The sequence below is a fragment of the Podarcis vaucheri genome, assembly GCF_965113315.1.
Source record: "Podarcis vaucheri genome assembly, chromosome: 16".
NCBI lineage: Eukaryota > Metazoa > Chordata > Lepidosauria > Squamata > Lacertidae > Podarcis > Podarcis vaucheri.
In genome coordinates, this window is record NC_138754.1 from 2,620,007 (window position 1) to 2,644,528 (window position 24,522).

At 48.9% G+C, this 24,522-nt stretch overlaps 1 protein-coding gene across 5 annotated transcripts in view; it reads left to right on the top strand.

Moving 5' to 3' along the window:
• Positions 1-24,522, top strand: part of RORC (RAR related orphan receptor C) — a 90,017-nt gene that overhangs the window by 61,296 nt on the left and 4,199 nt on the right. For 4 of the 5 annotated variants that reach the window (XM_082202250.1, XM_082202252.1, XM_082202253.1 and 1 more), the window contains 6 exons: positions 14,495-14,580; positions 16,769-16,910; positions 18,281-18,796; positions 19,610-19,731; positions 22,642-22,774; positions 24,170-24,277. In XM_082202250.1, coding sequence (XP_082058376.1) covers positions 14,495-14,580; positions 16,769-16,910; positions 18,281-18,796; positions 19,610-19,731; positions 22,642-22,774; positions 24,170-24,277 — 1,107 coding nt within the window. Of the gene's footprint in view, positions 1-12,762; positions 12,815-14,494; positions 14,581-16,768; positions 16,911-18,280; positions 18,797-19,609; positions 19,732-22,641; positions 22,775-24,169; positions 24,278-24,522 lie in introns of those variants that run through there. The other variant, XM_082202251.1, reaches the window with a different exon arrangement.

Here is a 24,522-nt window from a genome sequence, read left to right on the forward strand (position 1 = left end):
AAAAGAAAAATAGAAAAAGAAAGAAAAAGGAAGATGAGCCAAAGCAGGAAAGCTCATCTATTGTACACTTCCGTCAAGCTCACAACAGATCATTATTCTTATCAATTAACTCTATCTGCATTCCAAAGGAATCCCTCATCTTGGTATCAGGGAACATTTCTCTATGCGGCATCATTCTAAACATAGCCAGATCTTTCTTGCTGAGCCCTTGTCCCCTAAATAATTAGTTAAACATTCCCATTCTTCTTTCACCAACTTTTTAGGTTTATCTCTTATTGCATCTGTCAGCTTTGCGAGCTCCAAGTACTCACACAATTTGACTACCCCTTCCTCTTTAGTGGGTATATTTTTGCCTTTCCAGTGTTTTGCCACTATAACCCTTGCTGCTGACGTTGCATACATAAATAGCCTGGTTTTGTTTGACAGAGCTCTTCTTATGGAACCTGCAGGTCCAGAGGCAGTCTATATGGATTTGCAGGTTCTTAAGGGCATATAACCACTGTGGGAGCAGAATGTTAGGCTAGATGGGCACCTTTGGCCTGATCCAGCCACAGAGCTATAGAACCATGGAAGTATAGAATTGGAAGGGACCCTGCAGATCATTTAGTCCCAACCCTCTTCAATGCAGGAATACGCAGGTGTCCTGTACAGGGATTGAACCTGCAACCTCGGCGTTATCAGAACCACCGTCTAACAAACTGATCTCTTCTGGTGTTCTTATAATAATAATAATAATTTATTATTCATACCCCGCCCATCTGGCTGGGCTTCCCCAGCCACTCTGGGCAGCTTCCAACGGAACACTAAAATACAATAACCTATTAAACATTAAAAGCTTCCCTAAAGAGGGCTGCCTTCAGATGTCTTCTAAAAGTCTGGTAGTTGTTGTTCTCTGTTGTTCTCTGACGGGAGGGTGTTCCACAGGGTGGGTGCCACCACCGAGAAGGCCCTCTGCCTGGTTCCCTGTAGCTTTGCTTCTCACAGTGAGGGAACCGCCAGAAGGCCCTCGGAGCTGGACCTCAGTGTCCTTACTTCTTCTGGGATGGAGTTTGAAAGATCTATTTATTTTATTACATTTACACCCTAGCCTTTCCACCCCAAGGAATTCAAGATGGCAAGCACAGCTTTCCCCGTCCTCATTTAATCCCCACAACACTCATGTATAGTAGGCTGAGAGTGAACGAGTGGCCCAGTGTCACACCCAATGAGTGGGGGCTTCAGCCCTGGTCCCTCCCAGGTCCTAATCTTACACTCTAACCACTACGCCGCCACCACCGGCTCTCTAAAAATAAGCACTTCTGTGAATTTTTGCTGTGCCACTCTCCAGCAAAGGAATGTGCTCAAGAAAAGGCATACGACAGGGTAGAGAATGCCGAGGAATTCATGTGTTCGTGGAAATGATGTACAAAACCGTTCTGTGAGGATGAATTGTTCGGCAGAAATAGGGGGAATTGCACGCAGAGGTATAAGTGGAAATTCGTCACGAATTGCCTTTTCATGAGGACTGCCTTAAAGAAAAAGGAAACGAAAGAAATTTGCAAACCAATGTGGAGAACGGAACTTAAAATTGGAGATCAAATATTTATTGCTATGGTCAGTAACCGGCCTTAAGGTTGGAGAAATGGGAAACTGGGAGAAAGTGGAATTATCCGATCCCTGTTTGCACCTGTGATTTGAACCCCGCCCCACTCACATTTATTCCAATATATATATATATATATATATATATATGCAGGTTTTGGTGTCTTCGGGTGTCTTCCCGTGTAAGAGTCGGGGTGTCTGGGCGACGTTTATATATACGTATATATATATTGGTGTTAAGTTATTGACAATTTTGCTTCCAAGCCCTTTCCTAATGGTCCATAAGATGGGAATTTCATTTCTTACAGCTGCCACACATTGGGTCAGCATTTGTATTATGTGCTACGGCCCCAACGCCTTCTGTTCAGACCCTATTAGTGTAAAAGAATGGGGGGCAGCCAAAATGATCACAGGGGTGGAGCAACTCCCCTGTAAGATAAGGGGGCAGCGTTTGGGACTTCTTGGTTTAGAGGAAAGTCAAGAAGGAAGTAACTTGATAGAGGTTTATGAAATGATGTTTCTCTTAAGGGTAGGACTTGAACCAGTGGCTTCAAGCTACAAGAAAGGAGATTCCCACTAAACATTCAGGAAAACTTTCTGACGGTAAGAGCTGTTCGACAGTGGAACAGACGCCCACTAGAAATGGTGGACTCTCCTTCCTTGGAGGTGTTTAAGCAGAGGTTGGATGGCCATCTGTCATGGATGCTTTAGCTGTGATTCCTACATTGCAGGGGTTTGGACTGGATGACCCTCGGGGTCCCTTCCAATTCTATGATTCTATGAAAGTGGATAAAGAAAATGTTTTCCTCCCTGTCGTAACACTAGAACTTGTTGACTTCCAAAGAAGCTGAGTGTTGGGAGATTCAGGAGAGATGGGAAAAAAAGTCCTTAATCCAGTACATGGTTAAACTGCGGAACTCCCTCCCACAGCAGGCAAAGGTGGCCGCCATCTTGGGCGACTGTATTTATCTTTTAATACATTTTATTAAGGTCTGTAGAGGGGAAATGCAAAACTTTAAATCTCTTGCCAAACCGAACCAAGACTTTTATCTAGGTGCAATAAAAACACAAAGGGGCAGGATGGGGAGAAAGAAATAGAGAAGGAAGGAAGGAAGGAAGGAAGGAAGGAAGGAAGGAAGGAAGGAAGGAAGGAAGGAAGAAAGAAAGAAAGAAAGAGAAAGGTAGAAAAATAAGATTCAGAAACTAAAGAACTTCCGATTCTTCCTCCATCCGCTATGCAGAAACAAAATTCACTTCTTCCAATCCAACATATAACACCTCACAAAGAAACTTTCTATAAACAAACATTAATCTTACATCCTCAAACCAGCACAGGCATCTTTAAAAGAGGATTAATTGATTGTGATTTTATGTAAACTGTGTTGCTTATACTGATGTTAGCTGCTCTGAGCCCAGCTTCGGCTGGGGAGGGCAGGATATAAATAACATTTTATTAGTTTATTATTATTATTATTATTCAATCAATTCAAAGGCTATCCATGTCTGGTCGCCATGTTGGCTGCGGTGCACTTCCACAGGTGGGCAAAGGGCTGATCTAGACTTGGTCGCTGCAACCGCGACCACTCTGTTTGGGTGCCGAGGTCACTGCAGTCGTGTTCCTGTTTTGTGAGTCACGATCAAAGGGATAAACGACTGACAGCAGAGGAACTTTTGCTTGGGGGCAAATTGCCGTCGGTAAGGGGCGAGGCAGCGGAGCTGAATCATAGAGCTGTGGGAAGGCAGTCTCGGGTCAGAGACAGGTTGTGGGGCGAGAAGCAAGAAAATATAAAGACACACATATTTTCCAAAATAATCCTCCCTGCCTTTTTGAAGCCTGTGTTCAAACTGGGTTCATCTTCAGTTTTCGGGTTTTGCATTTGGGTGGCCACTGTGAGAACAGGATGCCGGGCTGATTCAACTGGGGTCTTCTTCTGTCCTTATGGAACCTCCTGGTCCAGAATAGTCTATCTCGATTCTTAGGTTCTTAAGGGCATTTGGCCACTGTGAAAACAGGGTTCTCAGCATCACCTATCAGTAAGTCAGAATATCTCAACCACTTATTCTCCATATTTAACTTTTTTTGTACCTGAGCTTCCACTGGTGAAATCCATTTGGGTGTTTTTCTTAACAAAAGATCCTGATATCTAATCCATACATAATAAAGCGCCTTCCTGATTATATGGTTCTTAAAACCACTATGGGCCTTTACTTTATCATACCGAAGATATGCATGCCATCCAAACCTATTATCCAGTCCCTCCAAGTCCAAAATATTCTAATTTAATCCAGTCTTTAATCCAGCAGAAGCCCACTGCTTCAAAATATATCTTCAAATCAGGCAGGGAAAAACCTCCTCTTTCTTTTATGTCCATAAGCAGCTTATACTTACCGTAATTCTCGTCCCCCCCCCGCCAAATAAATTATGAGAACAGGGTTCTGGGCTCGATGAGGACCGCTTTGCGCTCATCCAGCACAGCTCTTCCAGTGTTCTTCATTTCCTCTATTATGAGGGGAATTTTGGTGAAAATCACATTTTAAAAAAATGACAAGATGGAGTATGGGGGGGTGAGCAATAAGTATAATGCAGCAATTAATAAGATAAGAATAAAGATAAGAATAAAAACACCACGGCGGGAGAGGTGGGAAGTCAAAAAGGGAAATGTAAGTGAATGATATATTGTATGTGAGGTAAACTTGTTAAAAAACCTTTGGGGAAAAACAAAAAATAACATTTTAAAAAATGTTTTATGAGACAATCACACACACACACACCCAAAAAAATGCATTTTAGGAAAAATGGTGTGTAAAATATTGCCACATTTTTGTGAGGAGTTTAAGATAAAATTGCAAACTCAAGTGGAAAACAGGAGAAATTGCGAGAAATGGAAAGGTTTCTCCGTCGTCAACCTGAAGTTCCCAGCAGTACCCAGAAGCATCCTTTCTCTGGCAGTGGGGGCAGGTGAGCTTTGCCCCACAGGTGATGTTCTGCTGTGATAGCCACCCTGCTCTTTACGGGAGCAGCCGAAGGTTCAGGCAGTTGGTGTACACATCCTGGGCTCAGTGGGGCACGGTCATCATTGGGGCAATAAGGAGGAGGCTATTTCAGTGGGTCTACTCTGAATCAAGGGATGCGGGGGGCACTGTGGGTTAAACCGCAGAGCCTAGGAATTGCCGATCAGACGGTCGGCGGTTTGAATCCCCACGACGGGGTGAGCTCCCGTTGCTCGGTCCCTGCTCCTGCCAACCTAGCAGTTCAAAAGCACATCAAAGTGCAAGTAGATAAATAGGTACCGCTCAGGCGGGAAGGTAAATGGTGTTTCTGTGTGCTGCTCTGGTTCGCCAGAAGCGGCTTAGTCATGCTGGCCACATGACCCGGAAGCTGTACGCCGGCTCCCTCGGCCAGTAAAGCGAGATGAGCGCCGCAAACCCAGAGTCGGCCACGACTGACCTAATGGTCAGGGGTCCCTTTACCTTTACCTTTACCCATGTACTATCTAAAACCAGAGTGACCCAAACCCTCAATCCGTGTACCTCAGTATGGTTTACACAAGGCATGTCCAACTCCCAAGAGACTGTGATCTAAAGGTAAAAGGTAAAGGGACCCCTGACCATTAGGTCCAGTCAGCCGAAAAGCCCTGGCTCTGATTGAGGCCAGCCTAACTTCCCTGTGGCCCAAGATTTCCAAGATGTTTTTATTTGAAGACCGTAAGTTCCTCTGTGGGGCATACCAGGAGAGGCGGTCCTGTAGGTACGAGGGTCCTAGGCTGTATAGGGTGTTAAAGGTTAAAACCAGCACCTTAAACCTGATCCTGTACTCCACTGGGAGCCAGTGCAGCTGGTATAGCACCGGGTGAATGTGATCCTGCGGCGAGGACCCCATAAGGAGTCTCACCACGGCATTCTGCACCCGCTGGAGTTTCTGGGTCAGTCTCAAGGGCAGCCCCACGTAGAGCGAGTTACAATAATCAAGTCTGGAGGTGACCGTCACGTGGATCACAGTGGCCAGATCAGGGCGAGAGAGACACAGATCAGGGCGAGAGAGACCACCTACAGTGGTACCTCAGGTTACATATGCTTCAGGTTACAAACACTTCAGGTTACAGACTCTGCTAACCCAGAAATATTGCTTCAGGTTAAGAACTTTGCTTCAGGATAAGAACAGAAACTGTGCTCCGGCGGCGCGACAGCAGCGGGAGGCCCCATTTGCTAAAGTGGTGCTTCAGGTTAAGAACAGTTTCAGGTTAAGTACAGACCTCCGGAACGAATTAAGTACTTAACCCGAGGTACCACTGTACATGGTCCCCCCCCCCCCCGTTTAATCCCCGCAACAACACTGTGAGGTAGCTTAGGCTGAGAGGCAGGGATTGACCCATGGAAATCCAGTTCCTAGGGGAATGATTTGAACTGTGGTCTCCCCAAGGTCTGCACTCGACCCGCTACGCCACCCTAGCTCCCCTTGATGTTTTCTCCATCCCCAAGCCTCGCAGGGCTCTTTGCGTCCCAGGACCCCTCGGGTCCTGCCACTCTCGGTCACGGCAAAGGGAGTTTGGGGTTGTTTCCCTTGCACCTTCACTCTTGCCAGAGTGCCCGGGCGAACTGAGTAAGACACGCACAGTGGGTGGGAGTTGGGTTTCCATCTCTCCCGGAGGCGCCTGCTGTGTTGTGCGTCTTTCCTGCTTTGATTCATGTGGCGAGGGTGTCAACGACTCAGGCTTCCTCCACGCTGCTGCTGCTGCGGCTGCCCCTACGCTGCGAGGGGGGGAAGGAAGGGGAGGGGGGCCATGAATCGGCAGCAATAAACACACAGTCATCTCGAATGCCTCTTTGCGTTGTGGCTGGGTTTTGTTTTGCTCTCTCTTTTATAACAGGTGCAATTTTTGAGCGAGAGCAGATTTTGATGCCGTGTCGAACGTGCCGGTGGTAGCCTTTCAAACCTAGAGTTGGCCCGGTTCAAAACCCTTTCCTGGCATGTTGTGGACTTCCCAGATACCAAGGGGGGCAGCAGGGACAGGAAGGCAGGCTGTGGTTGGAAAGGTGCGCTCTTTGTCTTCCCGGGAGGTCAGGAAGTGGTGTCAGCAGTGGGATCCCCTCTTTGGGGAAGGGAGGGCTCTGAGCGGGAAGGGGCGAACCCAGTGGGAGCCAGTGACTCAGCCATGAGCATAACCCCAACATCAGTAAGAGTTTAACACAGGGACGGGGAGCATCTGTGATGTTTTCCAGGTGCTAGGACTCAGACTCCCATCAGCTGCCACGAACACGAGCAACGGTCAAGGGTAATGGTTCAGGAACAACTACGAGAACACATGTCCATTGTTTTTCCCAAAACAATTTGGCTGCTTGCAAGTACAGGTGTCTAGGATCAGAGCGGGTGGTGCTGTGGGTTAAACCACAGAGCCTAGGACTTGCTGATCAGAAGGTCGGTGGTTCGAATCCCCGCCACGGGGTGAGCTCCTGTTGCTCGGTCCCTGCTCCTGCCCACCTAGCAGTTTGAAAGCACGTCCAAGTGCAAGTAGATAAATAGGTACCATGCCAGCGGGAAGGTAAACGGCGTTTCTGTGTGCTGCTCTGATTCGGTAGAAGCGGCTTAGTCATGCTGGCCACATGACCCGGAAGCTGTATGCCGACTCCCTCGGCCAGTAAAGTGAGATGAGCGCTGCAAACCCAGAGTTGGTCATGACTAGACCTAATGGTCAGGGGTCCCTTTACCTTTTAGGATCAGAGTGTCAGAGAACGGAAAGTGCCGTTAACATCCTTACATTCAGGCCAGCCGCTGGATGGTTCTAACCTGCAAGGAACATCTTGCACATGTAGATGGGCCGTCACAGATTCAAGTGATTACATTTTCAAAAGTCCAGGCTAGAGTTGTGGAACATCAGAATGCCACTTATTTTTCAACTCTACACATGAACATTAAAAAAAAAAAATCTTGCCCCCAAAGGGAAAATCAGGAAAAGGATGGTTTCCCAGGGACCCCAAGCTCAGGGCTGTTCTGGGTGCCTTGGGAAATGAGGGCGGCAGGGGGCTCAGATTGGTCCAGAGTGGCGCTCTGTAGCGTGTTGGGTGCCTGATGGTTTATTCAGCTCTCTCTGTTTTGTATAGAAGAACTAGGTGAGTTTTCTTTTTTATAATCTCCTACCCACAGTCTGTCACAGCTGGTGCCTGTGCCTTTGTGACCCCAAATACCACAGCTGGGAGCAGAAATGAGCCCCCTTACCGATTACGTTCTCCTCGCCACGGCATCCTCTGATGTTATCAGGACCCTTGGCAGTTCACAAACAGCTCTACCACTCCTGGGTCTGCTGACATCTTCAGCCCCCCTTAGAAAACACACCAAAAGAAAGAAATAAAAGGTTTAGGGTTTCCTGGAAACCAAACCCACACACCCCTTCCTGGGTCTCTGAAAAGCCAGCAGGCACTTTCTGCCCCACTCACCCGCTGCCGCCCCTCTCGCCTAGTTCACATACCCCTCGGCGCCTCTTCCCCACGACCCCAATCAGGGAGGGGGGGAAGAGTTGTCAGCCCCAAAGGGCAGAGGGTTAAACTGCCTCATCAAACAGATTGTAATCTCGACCGGTTTGGGAAACGCTGTGCGGGGAGAGTTGCAAGCAATGGTTTGCTTTGAGCCCCACGCCCAAGCCCTTAGGGTGGCTGTTGCTGCATTCCTTGGCGCAGAGCATTGTGGCGCATGCGCTAGCCAGCAGACAACCGTCCTCTTCTCCCATGTGCAGCTAGGAATGCGCATTTGGCTGCCTCCCCAATCCAGGTCCCTTCGGGATTTGGAAAAAAACGGGGTCACTTTCCCCCTTTTAATAACAAAAGGAGACCCTGCTGAGTCAGGCCAAAGGAGCCCACCTGGGGCAGTATCCTGTTCTCGCAATGGCCAACCAAGTTGCCTGTGGGAAAGTTGCAAGCAGGATCCGAGTGTCACGGTCCGGTCTACGGGCGATCGAAGTCCCGGCTGGGGACGTCGGGACCGGGGCAAGATGGCGGGGTGGGAGCAGGAGCGAAAGTCAGGAAGCCAGGGGTCCGAGGGTCAAGAAGCAAGGAGTCATGAAGTCAGGGGTCCGAGGATCAAGAGGCAAGGAGTCACAAAGTCAAGGGTCCGAGGGTCAGGAAGCAAGGAGTCATGAAGTCAAGAGTCTGAGGGTCAGGAAGCAAGGAGTCATGAAGTCAAGAGTCTGAGGGTCAGGAAGCAAGGAGTCACGAAATCAGGGGTCCGAGAGTCGAGGAACAGGGAGTCACGAAATCAGGGGTCCGAGAGTCGAGGAACAGGGAGTCATGAAGTCAAGGGTCCGAGGGTCGAGAAACGAGTCACAAAGTCAGGGGTCCAATGATCAAGAAGCAATGAGCTGAGGTCCGAGGATCAGGAAGCAAGGAGCCAAACGCAGCAAGGCAGGAAACGTGTTTTTTGGCAAAGAGCCGAAGGGAAATGCTGACCTTATATCCCTTCCCAGCTCTTGCCACCAGGTGCTGTGAGTTACCAAGCGGCCTCACCTGTGCGGCCTTGCCTTGCCTCTCCAGAACAAACTTAGGAAGGCCCCAATCCTGCGAAGCCCTACTGGTCCCAAGGCCTGTGGCTCCTGCATGCACTCCTGACACTGAGCTGAAGAGCAACTCTCCCCTCCTGCAAATGCTTTTCAGAAGCATTGTAGGCGTTGATGCCCCTCTCCTCCATGAATTTGTCTAATTCTCTTTTTGAAGTTGTCCTAGTTGGTGGCCATGCTGTGGGATCAAGGTCCACAGTTTCTGCGCTGCACGGAGAAGGACTTTCTTTTCTCCGTTTTGAATCTTCCAACATTCGGTTTTCACTGAATGTCCAGGCCAGGCATAATCTTACAGACTTCTATCACGTCACCTTTTCTTCGCTTTTTCTCCGCACTAAAAAGTCCTAAACACAACAACCTTTCCTCCTTAAGAGAGTTGCTCCTGGAGTGATGCTGATCTAGATATCTTCTGCTACAACATCATTCCGATTTCCCCATTTTCTCCAGAGAGCTATGCATCCTGCACACTTTGTTGCATCAGGCCATGAACTCCACCCCTCAGGTCATGGATTCAAAAATGGAAAGGGATAAGAAATGTGGCCAAAAAAAAATAGAGAATGATCTCAGTGCCCTCATAGGTTGCATTGTTCGTTCCTATGCTTTGCTTTTCCTGATGCATGAGAGTGCGTGAACACATTGGGCAGATGCCACACGAACAAAGAACCCTACTGTGACTCCATGTGATGCCCAGATTGTGTACTTGTTGTGTTTGTCGGTTCAGATGACACCTGACACATACACAATTCACTCATGCCCAAGGGAGCCCATGTTTTCTGTTCGGGGTAGGGCCTTTTCAAAGGCGCCCTAGTGTGGTGTTCTTGAAAAACGAAGGCAAGATGGTGTCGGGCCCTGTCCGGTTGCTATAGTAACGCAGCCTGGGCTTGCCATCTTCTGTCAGGCAGGCCCTACAATTTGCCTTGCGTTCTTGATAGTCAGCAGTTTCACAAGAGGGCAGGGAGTTTTCCTGTAGTTTCTGAGCCTGGAGTCCAACCCAGCGACATTTGTCATCCTTTCTCATTTCTGTAACACCATTTGGCACCCCAAAAAATCTGTTTGTCGTTTTCTCTCCACCCTGCTCTTCAATTCCCACTGGCATTACGTTCAAGATGGTGGCAACTAGGGATGGGCGAATGTGCCCACTTTGGTTTCTCATTCTTTCAGTTTGAGTTCAGTCCTCTGTGTTTCCTCATCAATTTGCGATATGTATTTTTAAATTCCTCATGAAAATTCATCGACATTTCGGTCCAAAATGTCTCTTGTTGCACACATTTCCATATGCAGTTTTTTTAATGCACACATTTCTTTGCAAAACAGTTTCCCTGGCGCATTTTAAGCCTGTTATTTTCACTGAAAAGCATGCATTTCAATGCACACTTTACACTAGTATAGTATTTTTGTGCACACAACTGGACTGGAGAATTAGATTGCAAAATTCAGAGCAGTGCAAATTTCAAAGGATACTTCTCTAAAAGTGCAGATTAGAGCCACATTCACCCCATGCTTTTAAAGCCCTGTTATACCGTTTTAAACAGCCATGGCTGCCCCCAGAATTCTTAAATTTGTTAAGGGTGCCGGACGTAGTTAGGACAGCCCCACAAAACTGCAATTCTCAGAGTAGTTTAACAATCAGTCCCTCTTGGGGAATTTTAGCTCTGTGGGATAAATTGAGGCACCACCTAACAGCTCTCAGCACCGTTAACAAACCACAGCTCCCAGAATCCTTTGGGGAGGGAGCCATGATCATTTAAAATGGTATTATAGTGCTTTAAATGTATGCTGCGAACACAGCTGAAGTGAAGATTGCTTTTCGCTGCAAACAGAACCGAATCTCTTCCCCTGAAGGACAACGGAGAATTGGGGAGGGGGCTCTGTTTGTCTCGAAAGAGCGGATTTTTAGCACAGCTCCTCGCCCGGAGCGAACAGGGTCTGCCTTCATTCCTTTTTCTGCTGATGCAAGCGCCATTTCCGATGAGGCAATGGAAGCTGTGACGCGGAGCCTAGACGGGAATCAACTCCCCGTTTCCGAACCGCATCAGCACGTATATAAAATACAGATACATATATGATTATTATTTTTTGCTTATTTGGTTTGTGTTTTTGCTCTCCTCTTCATTTTGCAATCGACCCAATCGTGTGCACCCAAAGCTCTGTTGACCTTGCGTCAGGAGGGCGGATTTACTGGCATCAATCTCTGTATAAAAGTGAGAGTTGTTCTTTACTGGCAGAATCTTAAAGGTGGACGGGCTGACTAATTTAGGGGCTGACTCATGCGGCTTCTTGTGGTTCAGGGAAGAAACCACTGGCCTCCGTGGTTTAATTTTCCTCCCCTTTCTATTATTAATATGACATTACACTTAGGTAGCTGCAGGTGATGCAATGCAAAAAAACAGTGTCGCTTTCCCTGCCTGTAAAGACCCAGAGACTCTCACAAAGCAGAGAGAGTGCCCTGAGGGTCTCCTTGCAACGGCGCTGCAAGATGGACTAAGGCAGGAATGGACAGATGTAAACTTTTCCAGATTGACTTCATTATTATTTTTTAAACTAGACTTCCAGGGGATGGCAACTTGAGTCAGGCGCAAACGACTTAGGTTTGTAGCCAGCAGTATAACTCCCTACTCAGTGTAGACCCGTTGAAATTAATGAGCGTGTGCCACGTGGTGCATGCTCTGATTATCTCTCGCTTGGACTACTGCAATGCGCTCTATGTGGGGCTACCTTTGAGGGTGACCCGGAAACTGCAATTAATCCAGAATGCGGCAGCTAGACTGGGGACTGGGTGCGGCTGCCGAGACCACATAACACCGGTCTTGAAAGACCTACACTGGCTCCCCGTACGTTTCTGAGCACAATTCAAAGTGTTGGTGCTGACCTTTAAAGCCCTAAATGGCCTTGGCCCAGTGTCCCTGAAGGAGCATCTCCACCCCATCTTTCTGCCCAGACTCTGAGGTCCAGCTGCTAGAGCCTTCTGGCGGTTCCCTCCCTGCAAGAAGCCAAGCTACAGTGAAACAGGCAGAGGGCCTTCTCGGTGGTGGCGCCCGCTCTGTGGAATGCCCTCCCACCAGATGTCAAAGAGAAAAATAAGGACCAAACTTTTAGAAGACATCAGAAGGCAGCCTTGTTTAGGGAAGCTTTTAATGTTTAATAGGTTATTATATTTTAGTGTTCTGTTGGAAGCCGCCCAGAGTGGCTGGGGAAACCCAGCCAGATAGGCGGGGTATAAATTATTATTATTATTATTATTATTATTATTATTATTATTATTATTATTATCAGTGGATCTGTTTGAGTAGGATTGAGATGAGGTGCAGCTCGTACGACCTAACCCTGCAGCAAAATACACCCACTCCAGATCTAATTTCTACCCACACGCTTGAGCTGAGAGGCAAGGCTTGTGTGCACATTACTGTGGACACGGGTGCAAGTCGCCTCTCTGCACATGGGCAAGGGGTCGTGTGAAAGAGTGCCGGATGCTGGACCAGATGGGTCTTTGGGGTCTGATCCAGCAGCCAAGCTCTTCTTAACGTCGTATAAAATGCCGTGACAAAGGGTGGGAAAATAGATTTTCTTGTCCTTCTGTTTCACGTCTCGGGGGTCTTCCGTCTCCCCTTCCCACAGCCACCTGCAGAGGTTTGATGCAGCCCTCTCCCCTTTCATGTGGCTTGTTGTGCCGACATCCCTGCCTCCGCACGGTGGGTTCTCCGCGGTGCCACCCCAGGGTGGTTAAACATTTCTGGTGCGAGAAGCGAGGGAGTCGTTCTGCCTCAAAGCAGCTGCCTCTTTGCTCCCCCTGCCATCGCTCGCCACAGCTGAGCTGCAGTTATTCAGCGGGGTCAGCAGGGAAATGGTCTCTGCACGCGCCTTAGGGCACTGTTGTCGACGATGATTTGCGGCTCGCAGCTCGTGTTCCCGGGGATGCGCGGTGGCTTTGAAAAAGAAGGTTCTGCAGTTGAGAGACTTGGGAAAGGACCCAGGAGTCCTGCGGCGACTGTTAGCATGGTAGCAAAGGGAGAACCACCTCAATTGCAAGCGAAAGACCAAATCAACCCAAAAGGGGTTGAGGGGAAGAAATTCACAACTAAAAATGGCGGGTTTTTGGTCGCCGGCATGAAAGCAACAAGAGAGGAACCAAAATCTTGGTTCCCAGGGGGTGAGATTTGGAGATATTGGGGTGTATTCCATTTATATTCTCACACACAATACAGATCCTTTTAGCACTGCCCCAAACCTGTGTAGGGGATTTTTTGGGAAATATCGAGGCAGTGGCATTGTGTAACTTACGTAAGGCAGGCAGGCAGCCCCAGACTAAGGGCCCTGCTAAAAATCTGTCTTCGCGCCATCCTTTCCAGTTTGCAAAAGCACTGAGCTATTTCATTGGTCCTAACAGCAACTCCAGGGACCTAGCCCCACTTTCCTGCAAAACTGAGAGGTAGTGACTTCTCCGTGGTGACTGGTTCAGGCAGGATTCGAACTCAGGTCCCTGTGAAAGGTGGGGAGGTTTCGTTTGATTCCTAGAAAGTATGAGCAGGAAGTCCTTTCCCTTACCACCTCAAACCCCTACCGAAAACATGTGAGCTGGTAAGGATTTTGAAAGCCGAAAGAGTCGGACACTTCTCATATGCTCAGAGGCTCTCTTGCGGGGTGGTGTTCTGAAAGCCAGCGAGGAAGAATGTAGTACAAGGGTGCCCCCTAGTGGACCAAGGTCTGTATTGCAGCGGGTGCTTTTTGCCAAAAGGAAGCAAAATGTACCTATCTTTCCTAAACAGTCTGGAAAACAACAGAAGAATAACTCTTTCCTGACAAGCCCCATAATGTCACTCACTGGGGTGTTGGGCCACAGCGCCACCCACGTGCCATATACACCTAGTAGATCGCTTCAGTCCATTAGAGAGCCTTTCCCGCAAGCTTCAAAGATCTCACAATCCCCCTACACAGGAACCCAGAGCAGGGCTTTTAGGGTGGCCGTCCCTGTTCTGTGGAACAGCGTCCCTGGCAAGAGGCATAAGAAATTACTGAAGACGTTTTTTGTTCCAACAGGGTTTCCCAGCTGCACAAATGGGTCTTTGCAACTTGTTAGAGTTTTAGTCTTCTTTTAAACCTATATGTTGCTTTTGTGTTTTTAAAACTGTTCTCGCTTACCTCGTGTGTGTGTGTGTGTGTGAGAGAGAGAGAGAGAGAATCGGCTTGAGGTGCTGGTTTGGAAAGCGATTAACAAATCAGTTGCAAGAACAAAAGCAACCCTAATTTCTGCGAGCTCCTAATGAACGCAAGCCTAAAATGGAAGTTCTTTATTTAAACCAGATTTTGCCTTCTTTGCTTCTTATTTTAACCAGATTTTGCCTTCTTTGTTTCTCCCTCCTCCCTTACTACAGCCCAGATCGAGGTGATCCCCTGCAAGATCTGCGGAGACAAGTCCTCCGGGATCCACTACGGCGTCATCACTTGCGAAGGGTGCAAAGTGAGTCAGAAGAGGCAGCCACAACCTGCTATGGGCATAGCTGTCAACCGTCCCTTATTTGGTGGGAAAGTCCCTTATCCCAGCGCCGTTTCCCGCTGCTGTCCCTTTATGATGATGTCCCTTAAATTTCCCGGGTTTCAAAGGAAGCAGCTCCTCTCCCTCCCTCCCTGCCGGCCAGGGAGGAGGGAGGCTCCAACTGTGTTGCTTGGCTGCGTTGCTCACCCAATAAGGAGTCTAAGAACGACTGGGGGGTGGAGCTTGCATGCCTTGTGCCAATCAAATCGGCCGCGTTGCCTGGGGACTCGCCTTTGCTCAGCGCTTCCCAGCGGAGAGGTGACGGTGGTTTTCCTTGCTGCATCCCCTTTGCCGGGTTGCTGCGCTGTGGGAACCACCGCTTGAGGCTTCGTTTGGCTGCTGGCTGGGCTTTCTGCCTTTGGCTCGGAGGGGCTCAGAAGTTGAACATACCTGTGCTGGGAAAATCCCTTATTTTGGCTGCTGATCCCTCATTTTCGAGGCTGCTGGTCCCTTATTTTCAAATCTGTAAGTTGACAGCTATGGTTATGGGTTCCATGGCACTCACCAGTGCCATAGAAACCCAGATCAGCTAAGGGTGTTATCCTGCAAAGGCCAAACTACAACAATTCAGTGGGAGTTGTGGCCCCAAAACATCTGATTTTATAAATAAACTAGGATTCTGGTAGATCCATTCCAGCTCCATATAAAACATTTTTGGTCTTCTTAAGTAAAAATAGGAGCTTTGGGCAAATTACGAAAACTGAAACGTGGATTTAATTGTGGATGTTGTTTTGGTTGTAGGTTAGGAAAGAAAACCATGACTGCTATAAAGGGGGGGGGAATAGTGTTATGTATTATGGAATGTTACGTTCAATACAATATTCTTAATTCTATTTGTTAGTGTTAGCAGTTAGTGTTGTTAGGAGTTCCTCTTTCAGGGAGCAGCAGTTTTCCCAGGGTGGTTTAACAATCGATCCCTTTTCCCAGAGGAACTCTGGGGATTGTCGTTCTGGGAAGAAAACATCTCTCAGCATTTTTAACAGTGCCAGATTTACGTATAAGCTAAATAAGCTATAGTTTAGGGCCCCACTCTCTGGGGGGGGGGGCAAAAAAATTTAAAGGGAAAAAACAACTGGATGTACATTTCCAAAATATAAGATAAAGAACAAATAAAATAAAACCTACATGCAGCAACAGTGTTTTGTGTTGTGTAGGCTCCTAGGATGTAAGTCATGGGCCTAGCCTGCTCCCTAAAATATCAATGCTTTGCTCCTTTCTATATATCGGGTGCCTATATTCTGCATGGACTGGTTGCATGGCCACATGTGCAAATAGCTTGAGATACTTATTAGGTCCATAAATTAGCATATAGCATATATTCAACAACAAAAAACCAGTGACAATTTGATATTGCCTAAGGACAGCTGAAGGGACGTGGGTGGCGCTGTGGGTTAAACCACGGAGCCTAGGACTTGCCAGTCAGAAGGTCGACGCTTCGAATCCCCGCGACGGGGTGAGCTCCCGTTGCTCGGTCCTGCCTCCTGCCAACCGCCAACCTAGCAGTTCAAAAGCACGTCAAAGTGCAAGTAGATAAATAGGTACTGCTCCAGCGGGAAGGTAAACGGCGTTTCCATGCGCTGCTCTGGTTCGCCAGAAGCGGCTTAGTCATGCCGGCCACATGACCCGGAAGCTGTACGCCGGCTCCCTCTGCCAAGAAAGCGAGATGAGCGCTGCAACCCCAGAGTCGGCCACGACTGGACCTAATGGTCAGGGGTCCCTTTACCTTTACCTTTTTAAGGACAGCTGGACCTATAAAGGGCCCCATTACCTTCAGTAGCTCAGGGTCTCATCAAACCTAAATCCAGCCCTGATCCATAACAAAGTGCAGTTTCCGAGATTCTTTGGAGCAGCAGTTCTCAACCTGTGGATCCCCCCCAGATGTTGTTGGACTACAACTCCCATCATCCCTGAGCTCTGGCCTTGCTAGCTAGGGGTGATGGGAGTTGTAGTTCAACAACACCTGGGGACCCACAGGTTGAGAATGGCTGCTTTGGAGGAAGCCGCGATGGTTTAAAGTGGGGTGATAGTGCTTTAGATGGGTAGCGCGGATGATGCCCGTATTCTGAGGGGGTCCAACTCTCTCTCTCTCTCTTTCTCGGCCTTCTGCTCTCAGGGTTTCTTCCGGCGGAGCCAGCAAGGGAATGTGACCTATTCTTGCACCCGACAGCAGAACTGCCAAATCGACCGCACCAGCCGAAACCGGTGCCAGCACTGCCGCCTGCAGAAATGTCTCAGCCTCGGCATGTCTCGGGACGGTAAGAGACGGGTTGGTGGCAGGGTGGATAAAAATCAATTATTTTTAAAAAAAATTAATCGGATTTTTATTTTTATTTAAATCGAATTTTTAAAATAAAATGCTTTTGGAGGAAAAATCTTTCCAAGGATAGTTTTCTATTTCCAAAGGCTACTCATCGGGAAATAAGGATTTGTTTTAAGTTTTTCATGTGTGCTAAAACTCAGTCTAAGGTGTTTAAAAACAAACAAACCGTTTAACCACATCGGTTAACAAAAATAGATATATATGCTATAATGTTACTACTTTAGTTAAATAAATTGCTTAAATTTTTATTAAGGAAATGATTATTTTTCTCCTTCCAATAAAGTACAGCAGAAAAGTTGTCCAAATATAAACAGTGAACTTATTGAACCTCACAATAATTTCATGATTATCTGTCAATGTGTTTCTAATTGTATAACCAAATGAGTGTTTTTGATGTAACTGTAACAACTACTCTGGAAATTTATTATTCAAAAATGAAACCTGCATCTGGTTGTAAAAATATGAGATTGTACCAGCAAGAATGAGTCTTTCTGTAAAAAAAAAAAAGGAAAAAAAAGATTTAAATCAAGTCTTACTGACTAGTGTGAATGTGGCCTTAATCATGTCAGTAATAATAATAATAATGTGGTACCTCGGGTTAAGTACTTAATTCGTTCTGGAGGTCCGTTCTTAACCTGAAACTGTTCTTAACCTGAAGCACCACTTTAGCTAATGGGGCCTCCTGCTGCTGCCGCGCCGCCGGAGCACGATTTCTGTTCTTATTCTGAAGCAAAGTTCTTAACCTGAAGCACTATTTCTGGGTTAGTGGAGTCTGTAATCTGAAGCGTCTGTAACCCGAGGTACCACTGTAATAATAATAATAAATATTCATACCCAGCCACTCTGGGCAGCTCCCAACAGAATATTAAAAACACGATAAAACATCAAACATTAAAAACTTCCCTAAAAAGGGCTGCCTTCCGACGTGTTCTAAGTCAGATACAGTCATACCTCGGGTTACAGACGCTTCAGGTTATGTTTTTTTCAGGTTACGGACCTGCCAAAACCCGGAAGTTCCAGAATGGGTTACTTCTGGGTTTGGGGGGTCATGCATGCGCAGAAGCGCCGAATCGCAACCCACGCGTGTGCAGACACGATGTTGCGGGTTGCGAACGCTGCAGGTTGCGAACGTGCATCCCGCACAGATCACGTTTGCAACCCGAGCCTCCACTGTAGTTGTTTATCCCCTTGACATCTGCTGGGAGGGCATTCCGTAGGGCGGGTGCCACCACCAAGAAGGCCCTCTGCCTGGTTCAGGCAGGAACATCCGACCAATGCGTAACAAATCTCATTTTCCCTCCCCAGCCGTCAAATTTGGCCGGATGTCGAAGAAGCAGCGGGACAGCCTCCACGCTGAAGTCCAGAAGCAGCTGCAGCAGCAGCAGCAGCAGGACGGAGAGGCTTCGTCTTACTCTCTGGGTGTCGCCAACGGGCAGTTGAAGTTGGCTCCCCCGCCGGACCTCCTAGAGGCCTCGGCTTGCTCCACCACCGCCCTCCTGAACGGCCAGGCGCGCCTCAGCCAGTGCCCGGACGAGACGGCCGCCTTGGCTTACTCCAACGGACTTGCCAAGGCCCAGAGCATTCTGGGAGAGGACCTGCGCGCCCCCTTCACCAAGGAGTACAGCCCTGAGCGCATCAAGATGGAGAGCCGGGGCAGCGTCTATTACGCCCTGGGGACGCAGGCATCGCCGGAGCTCTCGCACCCGGACGCCCACGGGGCCAAGCGGCCGGCGTGCGGCGAGGGGGAGAGCCTCGACTTCTACACCGCCCCCAGCTTCACCAGCCTCTTGGAGTCCCCAAACTCGTCCCTGACGGAGATCGGTGAGTGGAAGGAAGAGGGTGGACTTTTCTAGCTCAGCACTTTTGAGCCACGGCACCGAGGGGTGAAGCAGTATGGGGTTGTGATGGCCAGGCAGGTCAAAGGCTGGTTCTGCAACAAGGTCCCTTTCTCCAACGCCATGGTGTCACGGTCCGGTTCACGGGGCGATCGAAGTCCTGGCAGGGGACGTCAGGACCGAGGGGCAAGATGGCGGGGTGGGAGCAGGGACAGGGATCCAGAAGCCAGGAGTCCGAGGGTCAGAGAGCCGGGAGTCAAGAAGCCGAGGGTCTGAGGGTCTGAGGATCAAGAAGCAAGGAGTCACGAAGTCAAGGGTCCGAGGGTCAAGAAGCAGGGAGTCAAGAAGTCAGGGGTCCGAGGATTGAGAAGCAAGGAGTCACGAAGTCAGGGGTCCGAGGATTGAGAAGCAAGGAGTGACGAGTCAAGGGTCCGAGGAGCAAGGAGTCAAGGAACCAAACACAACAAGGCAGGAAGCGTGTTGCTGTGGCAAAGAGCCGAAGGGAAATGCTGGCCTTATATCCCTTCCCAGCTCTTTCCACCAGTTACCAAGCGGCCTCACCTGTGCGGCCGTGCCTTGCCTCTCCAGGCCAAACTCAGGAAGGCCCCAGTCCTGCAAAGCCCGGATGGAAGAACGGGGAATGCGCAGGCTGTGATTTGGGTCGAAGGCACACACAGAGACACCCGCCACTTCCCCTCTTTTCCAGTGGGGCAGGGGGAGGAGCCAGAGGAGGAGGGGGAGTAGCTAGGTGAGTCCGCGCAAACCCTGACCTGTCCGCCTCTTCCCCGCCGTTCCCCAGAGCACCTCACACAGAACGTCGTCAAGTCCTACCGAGAGACGTGCCAGCTTCGCCTGGAAGACCTCCAGCTGCTGAGGTGGGAGACCTTCACCCGGGAGGAAGTGGGGAGCTACCAGAAAAAGGTGAGGGGGCGCTCTCCTCAGTGCCGAAAGGCTCCGCCTCTTTACCGTGTGGGGTATTGTCTGTAAGCTGCCTTATTATTATTATTTATTGAATTTATCAATCAATCTTTATTACGGTGGAAGGAGACGACCGAGGGGGGGCGCCTAGTAACTCTGGTTTCCACTCAATTGGCGTCACTGGTGTGGTGGTGTGGTTAAGAGTGGTGGACTCGTAATCTGGTGAACCGGGTTCGTGTCTCTGCTCCTCCACCTGCAGCTGCTGGGTGACCTTGGGCCAGTCACACTTCTTTGAAGTCTCTCAGCCCCACTCACCCCACAGAGTGTTTGAAGGAAGGGAAAGGAGAATGTTAGCCGCTTTGAGACTCCTTCGGGTAGTGATAAAGCGGGATATCAAAACCAAACTCTTCTTCTTCTACTACTGAGCACTCAGTTTTCGAGCAGCTAGCGCTGGGGATCACTTTGCATCTGGAATCCAAGAGTATCATTCTTGTTTCAACTTATATCCCACCATATCCAGTGCAAACACAGATCGAGAGCACATGGCGTAAATTCCACAGTTTCCTTTAATGGTAAAGGTACCCCTGACCATTAGGTCCAGTCGCGGATGACTCTGGGGTTGCACGCTCTTCTCACTCTATAGGCCGAGGGAGCCGGCTTTGTCCGCAGACAGCTTCCGGGTCATGTGGCCAGCATGACTAAGCCGCTTCTGGCGAACCAGAGCAGCACACGGAAACGCCGTTTACCTTCCCGCCAGAGTGGTACCTATTTATCTACTTGCACTTTGACGTGCTTTCAAACTGCTAGGTGGGCAGGAGCAGGGACCGAGCAACGGGAGCTCACACCGTCACGGGGATTCGAACTGCCAACCTTCTGATTGGCAAGCCCTAGGCTCTGTGGTTTAACCCAGAGCGCCACTCGCGTCCCTACAGTTTCATTTACTCCCTACAAACTAAGTACCCCAGATCGCCATTTTACATAATAGGAGATATGAATGCCAGAATAGGCTCAAATGATGATAGCCTGGAAATAAAATTCCCAATATTAAGAGATCTAAAAGAAAATAGTGCCCTCTTTCTAAACCCACCCCCTCATAGACATTCTGGCTTCTGCCTAGCTTTTTTACAAATAAGTCTTAACCTTATCATTGTTAATGGAGTCCTCCTCGGAGACAGAGAAGGCGAGTACACATTCATAAATATAAATGGAGCCAGCACAGTAGACTACTGTCTCACTAACAGGGAGGCTTTCGAATCAATTAAAAAATTCAACGTCAATATTAGGACTGAAAGCGATCGCCTACCTCTAATCGTCTCCACTACTGGCCAAAATTCAATTCAGCGCTCTTAGGTAGAACACGAGGAAATAGATAAAGCAAATGATCCAGCATTGCGCAGAAAAAAATGGACACCTGAGATCGCAATTGCAGCTGAGAAGAGATGGAATTCGCAAACTGTTATGATTAACAATTTATCAATAGATTAATAAGCCCTGACGGCTTACGAAAATCTCATTGTGGATGAGATGTGGTCTCTGTCAGGATGTGGTCTCTGTCAACATAAACTCAGCCAGCAAGTCCCCTCCCCCCTTGTGAAATGAAGACACAGGACACATTATTTAAGGTTAATGGGCGTAAAGGGCCACAACTTTATTGATTACAGGAATTGAGAGGTATTGGCCTTAGGCATTGGTTCCTATCGACTACCCGGCATGGAGACCGGGAAGGGTTAACCACCAGCCGGGGGACTCCTGCTGAAGTACGCCAACTAGGACCCCCCAGGTGTCACCGCTTGGGGGCGTGCCTTAGGCCCACACCTCCATAGGCTTCGGACAGGGCAACGCCCCCCAGAGTCCTCTACCGGACTACCCTTCGCCTTGGGGGAAGGTATGGCGCTTCCTTCCCCCCCCCTCATTTGTATAACAATTACCCCTGCCAATGCCTAACCGCCAATACCGGGAAAGTTGTGACGTTTGCTACAAGGTAGGCGAAAAAACCAAATGGCTGGATATTTGCCAAACGGAAAAATTCCTACCAGGCCCCTTGTGGCGACCAACCGGAGTCCATAGCAAGGTCAACGCTGGCTAACCCTAAGGGAGGGTGGGATGGGAAGCCGCAGCAGCTGGAATGGGGAAAAGAGGGCAGTCCCCGGGCGCGCCAGCCTTAAATGTGTTAGGCCACGCCTCCCCGGCCTGTTGATTGGCTGGCCGGGGCGGTGACGCGCCCGAGGATTCCCCTACTCTCGCGGGGGCTGTGAGCCAGCCTCTGCGTGCGTAGGGAGGGGGTGGGCCCGCAACCCCACCTCCTCCCCAGCTCGGAAGTGGCTCTATTGAATTTATATACCACACTATACTTGGGGGGGGGGTGTCTCAGGGCGGTTTGCAGAATTAAATCAAGGCTCCTGTGACTGTGCCAGTTCTGCAGATTGAACCAGCCGAGTGGGCAAATTGGGGGGCGAGGCGATCTCACAGGTGAACTAGTCCCAAGCCCTTAAGGGCTATTATTTATATACTAATGGCAACACCCCAGACTTGGCGCGATTCCTCTCCCTCGCTGCCAACGCCACCGTGCGTAAGCATTCTGCTGGCGTGCGCTTCATTTGGTGGAATGCCTAAGCCGGTGCGGAACGGGGCGGTTTGGGGCGAGCGAGAAAGCTCCCTTTGATTTCAGCCGCTCCCGTTGAGTAACGAGTGATCCTTTGCTCTGTGTATGCCTTGAATGACTGAACCAGTGACTCAGCCTGCCAGATGGGCCAGGGAGGCAGGCAAGTCGCCTCTCAGCTCCAGCCTCAGAGAGCCTTGGGATGAATCCCTCTCTTTTGCTTGCTCACTGTGATTTACTGCTGGCTCGTTCCTGTCCCTATAGTGGGTTCCCCCCCCCCATCCCAATCTCTCTCTCTCTCTCTCTCCTTCCAGTCCATGGAAGAGATGTGGGAGCGCTGCGCCTGCCGGATCACCGAGGCCATCCAGTACGTGGTGGAGTTCGCCAAACGCATGGACAGCTTCATGGACCTGTGCCAAAACGACCAGATCGTGCTCCTCAAAGCGGGTGAGGAACGGAGCTTCTTTGGGCGGGTCGCAGTTAGGCTTCTGTAGTTGCTGGACATTTTATGGAGCCAAATCAGCTGAGAAGGAAAGAGGAGAGTCCATGTGGCTTTGGCCCAGGCTAACTGCAAGGTCGCACCTCCTGATCCATACCTGCCCAGGAGCTTAAAATCCTCATCTCTCGTTCCCATCGATATCACAGACTGACACAGGAGAGAGAGCCTTTTCTGTGGCTGCTCCCAGATTGTGGAATCCCCTTCCAAGAGAATCTTTATTTTTTAATACATTTTTATTCATTTTTAAAATATGGGTCATCTAGTCCAACCCTGAGCAATGCGGGAATCTTTTTCCCAACCTGGGATTCGAATCCGCAACCCTAAGATTAAGAGTCTCCTGCTGTACTGACTGAGACATCCCAGCTCACTCCCAAGAAAATAGCACTTTTACAGCCGCTCTCGGAAATTCGCAGCTCTCTGAATTTTGCAGTGTAGTTAAACAACACACACCTGCATGCCCTGCAAATTGGTGGTCTACAGCACAGTTTTACTCAAGAGTAGACCCACCGAAATGATTGGAACCACCTTCAACGAGCCCCCTCTGAAGACGACAAGCGGTGGGTGCAAACCCAGTGTATTGGGAGGAAAGTTTGGATTAAAAATGGGTATATTTGCAAAAATAATACAGTGCAGTGTATTGTAGTATTAAATTACTTGAAAACATATTATGTTGGGCAAGGAGAAAGGCAAACATTAATATGCTGACCTGATTTTGTGAAGATATTTTTTTAAATCTTAAACTACAGACTAGAAAAGCCTCCAAAGATCAGACTTTCCAAGAGCAAATTTTGGAATTTATGAAAGATAATAAGCAAGGTTTGCAGAGTCTTGCAATTGAGGTCAGAGCACTGTCTCCAGGAATTTAAAAAAGACTTTGGAATTTTGCGCAAAGACCTCCGAGAGGTTAAAACAGAAGTTGCAGGTTTGCAAAAAAGGGTATTAGAGATTGAAAATGTTAAAATTGCAGATTTAGAAAGATTACAGGAAGAATCACAATCTGCAACAGCTTTTTTACAGCTTAGGGAAGCTGCTTCAGTGAAGATATTTTTTTAAATCTCAAACTGGTGAACGAGGTTGGAGGAATGAAAAACTGGGTGTCCACTAGGGCCACCTTTAGATGATACTTGCTTTGGGGGGGTCTCTTCCCTGTCTAGTCCTGGGAATGAGGTGTTGGAGTCCCCACTATCTCCCCACCCACCCTGAAAAGGGGTGCCCAGCTTGGCTGCCCCCCACATTCCCACCTCCTTCCAAAGGTGAGGCAAAGAGAAAAGTCTGCAACTTCCTATTTTTGCTTCATCCTTGCCTTTTAAGTCTTTATTTTCGTTTTGCTTCCGCCCCGCCAGGTGCCATGGAAGTAGTTCTGGTGAGGATGTGTCGTGCCTTCAATTCCGAGAACCGGACGGTCTTCTTTGAAGGGAAATACGCCGGCCCAGAGCTCTTCAAATCCCTCGGTATGACGGCGACCGTCATCTCAGGACGATAGACTAAAAAAACGGAATGAGCCCGCTATGGGTCCCAAGGCCGATAGTTGTGCCATCCAAAAGAAGTTGAGGAAAGGGGGATAAGTCTTTGGAGGAGGAGTTGCCAGGGTGGAGCAAGCCGTGCTTTGAGATCTCAGCTTGGCCTACCTCGGAAATTTGTTGTGGGGATTTAATGAGGGGGTGGACAGACCCACGTATTTGCTACCTTGAGCTCC